The sequence below is a fragment of the Myodes glareolus genome, chromosome 13 (assembly GCF_982192425.1).
Source record: "Myodes glareolus chromosome 13, mMyoGla1.1, whole genome shotgun sequence".
In the NCBI taxonomy this organism is placed as follows: domain Eukaryota; kingdom Metazoa; phylum Chordata; class Mammalia; order Rodentia; family Cricetidae; genus Myodes; species Myodes glareolus.
The window spans coordinates 74126329-74138573 of record NC_142038.1 but is presented as its reverse complement, the minus strand read 5'-3'; the positions used below and the strand labels follow the sequence as shown (position 1 = coordinate 74138573).

General features: G+C 42.7%; 1 protein-coding gene across 7 annotated transcripts in view; it reads right to left on the bottom strand.

Annotated features, from left to right (window-relative positions):
• Positions 1-12245, bottom strand: part of Osbpl1a (oxysterol binding protein like 1A) — a 177718-nt gene that overhangs the window by 42478 nt on the left and 122995 nt on the right. For all 7 annotated transcript variants that reach the window (XM_048447930.3, XM_048447932.3, XM_048447933.3 and 4 more), the window contains one exon: positions 7213-7369. In XM_048447930.3, coding sequence (XP_048303887.3) covers positions 7213-7369 — 157 coding nt within the window. The remainder of the gene's footprint in view (positions 1-7212; positions 7370-12245) is intronic.

The window sequence follows — 12245 nt, the reverse complement described above, 5'->3', positions numbered from 1 at the left end:
CACAGTGGGAGGAGGCGCTGCCACCCTCACAGAAGTGCCTCTGGAGGGCATCTGCAGTCAAACAGCTTGCTATTAACTGCAAATCCTGACTCAAGACAAGCATGGACCACATCTTAGACACCCACAGTGTTTTCAAACGAGAAGTATATCCACTGATGTTTGTCCCCACAGAAGATCGTACAGGAACAGAACAAACAAAGTAACAAATATCTGAATAACTTCTGGGGTTTTGAAAACAATAGCTTCTGTATTTTCTTAACCTTGTAAATCCTTTCTGTTATTTGAAGCTTTTTTTTTTTCATGAGCTAACAAGCAAAGAAAACAAAACCAAAGAACTCTAGGTAGGTCCCCTGAGGTAGTTCTCTCCTGGAGGCAAAATATGGATTGGCACAATTCCAAAGGGCAAAAGACACTTGAATGTAATCCTAGAGACCAAATCCCATGTGTCAATAGACGTTAAGGCACTCAACCTATGACTTAACACAAAATGTACAGAGTCTATAGATTAAGTAGACCGTGTTACACAAAAAGTCATTTCCTAATGTGGTCAAGAGTGTGGGTGGGGTGCAAGAGGGGCCACCTCAAATAAATAGAGCAAGACAATGAGCAAGATCCAAAAGAAGGGATGGGAGAGCAGACACAGAGGGGCTGAGAAAGAGAAGAGCACACTGACATGTAGGTGTGAAAATGTCATAGCGGAAGCTTTCACTTTGTATACTAACATAAAGATTCATCAAAAATGTGTACTTTGATATGTATTTAACAACTTTCTTTGACATTGTAAGGACTAAAAGTGTTTATGAAACAAACTTGAAATAGAAACTGGATATTTACCTAAGAGACTGAGAAGGTCTCTGGATCAAAAAGAGAAAGTAATGAGACCTCTGTCCAGGGAGAAGCGATGTCAAGGGAGCAAAGAAGGAGGAGCAGGCTTAAAGACTCTCATCAGCTCTTGTTTACACCAATGACAGTGCAAATGTGCAGCCTGCTTGGCAGAACCCAGCCGTACTTCAGCAGCGAGAAAATCACGCCTCACTTAACCACACCAAGAAATGACATGGAAATCAAGGACAGCATACTTTAAAAACAGGTTTTTATTTCATACTTATCAAAAGAAAAATTTTACCCTAGGGTCAATGCTTTTGCCTCAGCTTCCCATCTTCATATCCCACTTTCAGAGAACAAAACTAACTAAATGATTATGCCAGGCCTGGGGCTCACACCTGCACCCCGCACTCCAGAGGATGAGCCTGGTTACACAGTGAATCCTAGGCTAGCACAGGCTACAGAGTAGAACCCTGTCACAGCACACAGACACGAAAAGTAAGAAGGCACCTCACCTATTCTCGCTCCTGTATAACAGCCTTCTGTGTCTATGAGTAAAAGGTCCCCAGATGTCTTGTGCAAGATCATCTAATTTAAGCATCAACAGCCAGTAAGGTCGACTTTGTTGTTATTTTACAAAGTTGAATTTCAAAGAAATTATTCCTTAGCCTAAGTTCAAGAAAGTGGCACTAAGCTCATAAAAACTACACTATTAGAGTTTATTGATATATCTTCTTTTTCAAAAAGATTCACATAGATGAAGGCCCAGAATTTTAATTTAAAGGTTATCATTACTTAAATCATTTCAGTAAACCTATTTCCCACAATAAAGTAAAAATAGAAATTCTAAGAATTTTCTTTTTGAGCTGGGGGGTGGTGGCACATGCCTTTAATCCTAGCCCTTGGGAGGCAAAGGCAGGCAGATGTCTGTGAGTTCGAGACCAGCCTGGTCTACAAAAGCTAGTTTCCAGGACAGGCTCCAAAGCTACAGAGAAACCTGGTCTCGAAAAACAAACAACAAACAAAGATCTTTTTGAAAAGCCTGAAAAAAAGCCAGGTGCGATGATACACAACTTTAATCCCAGAACATGGGAGGCAGAGACTCTCTGAGTTTCAGGCCAGCCTGATCTACATAGTGAGTTGTAGGCCTGCTAGGGGTAAATGAGGAGATCCTATGGGGAAAAAAACACTAAAAAAATATATTCACATGGAAAAGCCAGTTTCCTTAACAAGCACAAAAAGAACCTGATAAGTGGTAAATTCAACATTCTTTCAGAAAATGGGCAAATGTTGGGTTTATTTATAAACCACTCTCAATTGTGCTCTTGAACTCTCAACCACATTTAATATATCAAATTCAAAATTGAAAATGGAATCATCTCTAAACAATATTCGCATATCCATCTGTTCAGTTGGTCAAGAATAACCCAATTACAAACTGGGGGGGGGGGAGGGAAGAGACCTAAAAAGTTAAAATTATTGTATAGTTACAAAGTACCTTTTATCTACAGAAAAAACAAAAGCAGGATAATCAATTCCGATGTAATAAACTAAAAATAGACCAGAGGCAACACTCGGGTGCTTCTAAATAGAATTTTCCAGGAACATGAACCAAGAATCTAGATCTAGAGCAGAAACAAAACAATACAAGCCAAACTGCATGGGGGCTCTCAAAGACACATGTGTACTGCATATTATACCTACAAGAAGTTGGGGACTGAGGAGATGGCTCAGGCTAGTAAAGGGCTTGCCTTACAAGCATGGGGTCTTGAGTTCAAATCTGCAGAACCCATGTAAAAGCTGGGCATGCTAGCCAGGCATGGTGGCACACACCTTTAATTCTAACATGCACAGAGGCAGGTAGATCTCTGTGAGTTCAAGGTCAGACTGGTCTACAGAGAAAGTTTCAAAATAGCCAGGACTACACAGAGAAATTCTATCTCAAAAAACAAACCACCACCACCACCACCAACAACAACAACACAACAACAACAAAAAGCTGGGCATGTAAGATGGGAGGAAGAGATCCCTGGAACTTTTGGTCAGCGACCCAGGCCTATGTGGGGAAGTTTCAAGGCAATGAGACACTTTATGTAAACAAAAGGCTGAAGGCACACAAGGTTATATGCTGACCCACGTGAACACCATGCACATCACAAACAAAATGGAACCCTATTGAATGGACAAAGAAAAGTTCTCACTGACCATAGAGGGGAAATAAAGATTATTAAACAACACTAGCCCATATATTCACACATCACTTTTGTGGGAAAACCTTATATATAATTTTATAAAGAGGTACTTATTAGCTTGTGTGGAGTGAATGAGTAAGTGTGTGTATGGGAGGGTGCACAGAGATATGTGTGTGTGTGTGTGTGTGTGTGTGTGTGTGTGAAAGAGAGAGAGAGAGTCCAAGTTTGATGTTGAGTAGCCTCAATCACTATCTACCTTATTTTCTGAGACAGGGTCTCTCGCTGACCCTGGCCATGGATCTCCAGGGCCCAACCTGTCTCCACTTTCCCATGACTGGAATTACAGATGCATGCTATTCTGACCAGTTTTTTAAGTGCATTCTGGGAATATGAACTCAAATCCTTATGCTGACATGACAAGAACTTTTTGACTGATCCTCTCCCAAGCCCATCAGCTCTTCTTAATAGAACTCTGCTAATAAATGTAGAAGGAATGACAGGTTTGAAACAGCACTATTTTGTAGTATCTAAAGAAATATGGATGAAGATAATGACCGTCAATGGTTGCTGTGGGAGCACATTCTGCTCCTTTAGCCAATAGCCTTTAAGATACTAGCCCACTTGGGCATGGTTTCTTATACTGTAAAAGCAGTGGTAAATGTGTGCTCAATCTCTTGCTTCCGGCTCCCGCTTCTGGCTGCTAGACTCTATTCCTGTTTGTGCAGAGGACTGTTGTCTAGAACAGTGATCTGTAAGTTTTCCCCTTAAATAAATAACCCTTTTATTATTCATAATTCTGAACTGGTGTGGGATTGCTTTGTGACTTCTGTCATCAAATGGTCGCTTAGATCATCAAGTAAAAGGCTATCAGGCAACTTTCCCAGGAAACAGGCAGTCACAAGGACAAAACCAGGGAATCAACCTCAACACAAAATAAAAAGAAACCAGACAACATATATATTCTCTTCATTGATGTTAACAGGAGGCATGCCTTGCCCCCAGTGTGTGTGTCTATGCACTATAGCACATCAAATACTACTACTAACTAATAAAAATAAAAACAAGTAATATCAATTCTAAGCCAGTCAAGCTTCTGTGAATAGAGTGGCTTAAAGGACTTTCAAGGGCAAAACTCATGTTAAATGACACCCCAGGCATGTGACCAGACATATCTAGACTGTAGAATAGTGTGCAACACAAATAAAGGGTACGAAAGGCTAGGAGGAGAGGAAAAGAAAGCCTACGACTCTTCCAGCCATTTCTGCCAGACAGAAGATGTGGAACTTTTGGGTCCTTACTGCTAAGTGACAGTTCAGATCTAATTACTAAGACACAGTTTTATTTGACAAGCAGGGAAATTTGAAAACTAATTAAATATTTGAAGATATGTAAATGATTACTCATTCATGATAACTGGTTTGTGATCTAGTGGGGAGAGACTGGGCTAAAGATGCAGAGCTCTCAGCCTAGCAGCACCTTGCTAAGGTGTGAACAATGAGACAACTTAGACTAGTCCTAATGTGCACACACATAACAAGCCAAAGCCTTCCATGGTTTCTGAGACAGGCTCTCTCTATGCAGTCCAAAACTCACTATGTAGACCACTCAGGCCTCCAACTCATAGAGATCCTCCTGCCTTTTCCTACCACACCTGGCACACTTCATGTTTCTAGAACTAAGCTGAAGGCATCTATTGCACAATGATGCAGAATGTTTATTGCAATGCAACACAGATTTTAATTATTCTCACAACAACAATATGTATGAAGGTAACATATATGCTAATTAGCTCTACTTAGCCATTCTATGATATAAATGTATTTCAAAGTACCATGCTGTACACAACACATATATATAATTTTTTCAATTAAAAATTTGTATACTATTTAAAATATGTGAATACAGCTATACATATGTATTCTTTTCACAGTTTAAAAGTTATTAATTTAAGGACTGGTATAGACTTCGAGAGACTGATTACAAATCACATATCATCATGTATGGCTGATAGAAAAGACAAACAAGACGTGCAGAAAGACATAAAAAAATGTGTCCTGAAAAATAAACAATAAAGATAATATATCCTAAAGTTTAGCTTTAAAGTTATAGGAAATGAGATGAAATTTAGATGAAATAAAGGCATATGCATGATAATACTGATGATAGATATGCAGGATTCAAAACAATATTTTCTGCACTTTTAGGCATGCTTAAATTTCTCTGCAATATTTTTAAAACTGTAACTACCCACCTGAAAAGCTTGTCTTTATTTTTACTTTTTACAGCCTAGATGAAGACCAGCACTTCCTTAGCTACTTGCCATGCAGTGCATTCTAGCAGAGCTGCAGACTGCAGATGCCCCAGAAAACTGCTCTTACCGCCCACAACAAGCATCTGTCCAGAACAGGCTAGAATGAGCGCCATCTTCACCATAAGGTCCTAAAATGCGCAAGCTGAGCCAGAGCCTGTGGGTTTCTAATTCTCGTAAAGCCCCTCCGGGTTACAAAGAACAACTCAGGAGGAGGAGTAAAATAAAGGGGTAGGCCAGTAGGACCCCTGAGCCTCAGCTCTGCTTCCAAAGAGCAGCTTCTCCAGTACCTTCTTCTCAGCCTAGCATAGCAATGGTGACCTCACCATGGTATGATGTCACAGTTTTCCTACAGGAATTCCTATCAATAAAAAGTCAACCTGGGCTTATGACGAACTCTCGTGAGTTGAGGCCCATCTCACCTTCTGCTTTTTCCTAACACACTCAAAGTGACCCCATGGCCTACCAGCTTGTTCCTAGGGTAAATTTTAAGACCTGAACCCTTGGGACTAGTCCCATCTGGCAAGCTGGCTCCCATCTTTGTGGTGCGGTCTCAGAATGGAGCTCGGGCTGAATTCCCTGTGCCTGGGCTGGTCTGAGGAGTTTGCGTTCACTGATTCAGCTGCTGCCCTCCAGTTTGCCAGTCTGTCCCAGGTGTTCAATGTGCACTGGCCTTCAAGAACAGGTACCTGCAATTTCTTGACTGACAATATTCATTCAACCTACATCACAGCACAGTGGTACCCTCACCCAACCTCCACATTGTTGAGTTGTTATTGCAGGCTCTTCCTCAGGACTCTCTAGGGTGGGCTGCTGAATCATGCTTATGTTCAGCTGGTTATAGGATGCCCCATGCCCAGACTGCTGGAGACTCTCACTGTTCTCCCGCCTTACACCCCTACCCTCTACCCTCCAGGCAAAAAAGAGCAGAGACTCGAGTGACTTTTCTACTGCTCCCTACTGTCCCTAGACTCTTCTATAAATCTGACAAATTCTGGGCAAAGTCCTTGCTCTTTCACTGAAGGCTCCGGTGATGAGATAGGATATGAACTAAATACTTCACATTTTCTCAACATATTTGTACTTTCTGGCACACTGGTCCTGCACACCAGAGCAGTGTTGTGCACGCTGGTCCTGGACAGTGCCTGAGACAACTGTGATCAGAATCATAGTGTTACACAATCTACAGTAAAAACACACAAGACTTTTGTAGAAATTAACCATTAGCATCTCCTTACCAAAAACAAAACAAAACAAGATATCCCACTTGTTGGTAATTTTACAAAGTATGTCTCTATACAAACATCAACTGTCTACCACTCTGTGCTCTTGTCGGAAGCAGAGAACTGTGGTGTCTGTTACATCTTGTCATTGTGGATTATCTCTAGCACTAGCCCATCAGGTGAATAAAACCAAACTAGTGTGATAGGAGCATGTAAAATGCATGTGTTCAGCACATCCTGGCCTTAGTAACAGCCTTTGTTTAAATGTAACTAGATTGTGACAGCAGGCTGGCCCCATTACTATTCCCTCTCAAAACCAACAAGAAGATCAAATGACTAGGAACCAAAATAGCAGTGGGAGGCAGAGTCATAAAAGATGGAAATGGAACAGAGCACCAGTTTCAATGGGAGCTTCTGAGAGCCTTACTCCAACCGAAGCATCTAGATATTCCCCGAGAGACCAGCTGCAGAAGGAAGCCAAGTCTGTGCTCTGGTCCCACACCTACAGCAGGCATTACTCAAAGCAGACAGAGAGAGAGTACTCCAGTTAATTCTGCCTCGGAGGTGGCACACCAAGCAACACAAACAGCCAATCCTGGGGAGGAGGCAGAAAAAGCACTCCTTGTGTGCCAGTGACTACTGAGGATGCCCAAGGCTGCCATACCTGTGCTTTTTGACGCCATTGGAGAGTGCATCTCCCCCACCACAGTCTTTTCCTTCGGACATTCTGTGCTTTCCACTGCTCACGGGCACTTCGTTCTCTTCAAAGGAGTGTGCTGTCACAGCTTCCAGGCACGTCAGGGACCCCTCGGACTCGGAACCTGTGGCAGAACGGGCTCATGGTGAACGTACTGAACTCGGGTGCAGGCTTCACTAACGATGGATATCTCCCTCAAAGCCCCGGGCTGGGAAACTCAAGTTTTGCCCTTTCACAATGTATCCGTGAACACCTCCTCAGGGATTTTTCAGAGAACCTGCTCCCACAGCAACTCAGAGGGATTTATGGGACAGATGCACACTTATATAAAGTTACAATTAAACTGATTTTATATACTTAGAGGTAGCCTTCCTTCTCAAGGCATCTTAACTATAGTTTACCTCCAAAAGTTCAATTTTAAAAACTCTTGTATAATGGAAGATCTACAGTGCTATACTTAAAAGTTTAAGTCACATCAGTGCAGTAACAAAAGGAAAGGAAATTTAAGAACACATAGAACAACATAGAACTGCCCCATTCTTGGTATCCTTCCATCAGTGATCAGGCACGTGCTCTAGAGTGGGAATGCCACATTCCCAGTTGTCTATGTACTCAGAATGCAGCCATCTGCTTGCTGGGGACCAGGATGATGATTCACTTCTGTAACATCCACGGCAACCGCCCAGACTTTCACAGTCCGCATTTCCTCTGAGCATCTCTAGGATGCTTTGGGAAGGTAAGGCAAGGCTCTGGATTATCAACACGGATGTTAACCTCCTGCTTGGGAGCAGGGCCTTAGTTTCTGAACACCAGTTTTTCTGACTCCTTATTTAATAGTTTGTTTCAGCTCAAAGCAGTAGGCACTCAGTCTCCAGGACATTTCTGTCCATGAGGTCTCTGTTTCTGGTGAAGCACTATGCAGGACCATCTACAACTTTCCACCTGCCTCTACTCACTTGTGCCACCCTCAGAAACTCTCCTCACAAGGCTGCCACAACCTGCTCGGTGTGTCTTAGAGCTGAACACCCATCTGCTACAAATGTACTGTAGCTCAACTCAGAAGCAAGTGGTTTAGGCTTTCTTTCTTCCTACTGCATGCTAGCACCTAGTTCAACGCATGGAGTCTCGCTGTCATCAAATCAGGCTGATCCAGAAAGAAGCAAGGCTGGCCACAGTCCTAGCTGAATCACTGCTGCTTACACCAACAGGACACCGTGAGTCCCAGCTGGGAGAAGGCCACAGCTCTGTCCCCTCCACTCCTCACAACAGACACCAGTAGTCCTCTCCCACCCACTGTTTGGCTTGTCACGGTTTTAGCTCCTTGAGGTCAACTTTGGCTCAACAACTACACAGAATATTCCAGAAACTACTTGTAAGCATTAAATTGTGCATAGCAATATAATATTTCATACCACTGCCTTGCCCTGAGCATGTGATGGTAAATGTTATAACTGAAAGCACCAAGCCAAGGAGCTACAGGACCACACATGCATCAAGGCAGGAAACAGATTGCAGAGAAGAGGGTCATGCCTGCATCTTGCTATTTGTTCATATGAAGAATTTCAAAAGGTAAACAACTTTGTCTTAGAATAATTTGAAATGCATTTGTAGTTTGTAATTTGTATGTGGAAAGTAAAAAAACATTCAAACAAACTCTGAATTTATTCTGAAACATTGCTATACATAGAACATTATGTTTGAAATTTAAGAGACACAAGTGACAGGAAGGGACTTGCCTACTTAAAAAGCTTTTTCTATTTTTTTAACTAAAAAGGAGACAGTAAACAGTAAACAAGAGATAGCAGGAGCTTCTATGAGCAAAGATAGTCTTCCTCCAAACAAGATCCCAATGTGGTAAATACACAGGCTGAAGCCCCACTCTCCTTATGTTTACTAGTCATTTTAGGAATATGGACATGGGGCCACCACATTCATCCCAGGAACATACAATCAGATGTCACTGCAGATCCTTGTCCTCTCTGGCAGGTGGCACCTGCATTCCTTTTCCTTGTCATCTCCCAGTTCCTACCCCTCCTTCTCCCCACCCTTACCCACTTATATCTTTCTCTTTAATCCCTCTCTATCTGGCCGATTGCTAGAAAGCTCTGAAAAGATTACTAATTACCCCTATTGTGCAGAGTCCAACAGCCATTCTTTAATCCTAATTGTGACTCATCTGCCATCTATGGCACTGCTCAATTCATTCCTGTCTTTGTAGGAGCCATGGGCAAGGCAGGCACATGAGAGTCCCAGACGCACAGTGTGCGCAACAGATGTGTTCAGTAAATATTCCAGGTATCATGACAGAAGTCAGAATGGGCGCAGTGGCCACCAGCAACAATCCACTTCAGGGAGGACAGTGTCAGCCCTGTGCTGACGCTGTTGAGTACGCTGACAAGAACAGGGAGAAGGACAGCAGAGTCACCACACAGGAACTGTCCCAGGCAAACGACGACAGAATGAGCCAGTGTGGGAGCAGCAAGATGCAGGAAGGAGTGTGCATCGCGTACCTACTGCATAGGATAAAAAGGGAGAAAAAAGCACCAAAAGCCAGCAAAGGACAAATAAGATATAAAACAAATCAAGGGATGACATCTTTCTGCTTTATATTGAAAGTTACTAAACTTCTGTTTTCAAGCAACTGCTTTTCACTACGTGGTTATGATGAGCCATTTAGTTGATCATGCGGGAAGGTAGGACACTCAGCATCCTTGGCAAGTGCAGAAGAACCTCATGACAAGCAGTGCAGTGTGACAAAGACCACTTTCACTGAAACAGGGACCTGTCCTTCAAGGAGCACACCTTTAGCATCAAACAATTCAATCCACTCCCAGAGCATGACTGTTTCAAAAGGAGAGCCATGGTGGCAAACTATTTATATTCAGACACATGTATCCAGATCAGATGCAAAACCCTTCACTATTCACTATTTCCTACCTTCCCACTGCGGTTTCCCTACATCAGCACCAAAGTTGTAGCTGGTGTGGAGGCTTAACAATCTTCATCAGAGCCTAGCCACTGCTCTTTCAGGTCTCCTGGTAAAGCTCTTCAGTGCCTCTGGGTGATCAGGTGATCATTCAACCCCATAACCTTGCTGTGGGATAAAGCTCTGTACACTGTCAAGATTTGTCACTCATACTAGCAGGCAGGAAGTGCCACGTGGCTAAACATAGATAAAAATTATGGGTTAATTTAAGTTGTGAGAGCTAGTTAGTAATAAGTCGAAGCAATAGGTCAAACAGTTTATAATTAAAAATATAAGCCTCTGTGTGTTTCTTTGGGACTGAACAGCTATGGCACCGGGCAGAACAGAAACTTCCACCGACATAACCTCTTCAATTCTGTTCCACTGTAAGTTGCCAATAGGCCAGGTCTTACAACCCGACTCTCAGCTGTTACTGGGCAATATATCCCTGCTTACGAGGGAGACACAGCGTTGGAGAGGACAGAGTTTCATGCCTCCATGTGCTGGCTACTTGTTCCACAGTATTTTAAGTCACAGAACTCATAAAAACAAAAACAAAGACAACAAGAATCAGGAGAAACCACATCTGGAGTTTCAGCTTGAGAGATGCAGTAGTTTTGAAGTAGACGTTACGATTTGTATCTCACATATTTTTGTAGTAAAGGCTCACATAATAAAAGCTTCCTCCCCACCTTCAAACTACCTACAAGTAGTGGATCTGTAAGAGGCAGGATTTAGTGGGAGGTTTTGTGGTTTCTGGGTCTGGTAGAGAATGAGAGTGACCCCAGATATTTCATGCCTGGTCTCCAGTTAATGAGCTGACTGGAAGGATTAGGAGGTGTGTCCAAGCTGGAGGTTTGTCAGTGGGGGTGGGTTTTGATAGTTCAAAAATCCATGCCAGGCCCAATGTCACTCTCTCTCTGCCCGCTGCTTGTGAATCTACTTGGATCTCTCAGTTACTTCTCAAGTCCATGCCTGCCTGTGTGCCTCCCTACTCCTGCCATGTTGGTCATGGACTTACTTCTGAAACTGTAAGGAAGCCCAGTTACATGCTTCCTTTGTAAGAGTTATCCTGGTCATGGTGTCTTAATAGCGACAGAACAGTGGCTAAGACACAGGAGTTGTACCCGAGAAGGAGCCACTCCTCCCAGCAGTGCGGCTGGGTGTGCTAGCACCATGACATGCTGCTACAGGCCTAAGTTCTATGCCCAGCCTACAATGGGCTGAACCTTCAGAACTGTGAGCCAGAACAAACCTACAGCTTCTAGTAATTACCTCAGGCATTTGTCACTGTGATGAAAAGCTGACAGAATCAGACAGGAAAGGTGACACACAGCAATACCAATGTACCAAATCCCACCACACAGCATATTTTAAAATGCATGATAAACGTTGTGCTTTTAAATTTTACAGTACCAATAACAAAAACAAACAAAAGACAAACAAACAAAAACCCACAAAAATGCAGCTCTAAATAAAAACTTGATATGGCAAAGTCAAAGGCCTTACACATTTGATACATGAACTCAATTCTGGCCTGTTCAGGTCTGATTTCAACATCTCCATCAAAGGATCACCATATGGGAGCATAATTATTTCCACTGATTTTTCTACTAACATTTTAAAATGTAATTACAAAAACTTATTTTAGTATTTAGCTAGATCCACAGCATATCAAACAGTCATTTACCTTTCTCCTGGAGTTTCCCTACAAACACCAATGATGCTAGAATAAGCAAATGGGTTCAAAAATTTAAGATGCTACCCAGTCCTTGAAAACAGGGTAAGGGGAAGGCTCTGAAACTTCTGGCATCACTCCCCGATCTTCCTCAGGACAACTGGGACTATCCACAGAGCCTAAAGGGGACCTGGTGTGGTTCTATTTGTGAGTCTGTCCTACCCAGGGCCTCAAGGAGTCAGTTGAGTTGTCATGGGCGCTGTAGTGTACAGAAAGAGCACCGGAATGAAGCTCCACAGAGAAACATTAGGGCCAACACAACCACGGCTGCTTAAAACCAACAGCATTAACACAGCA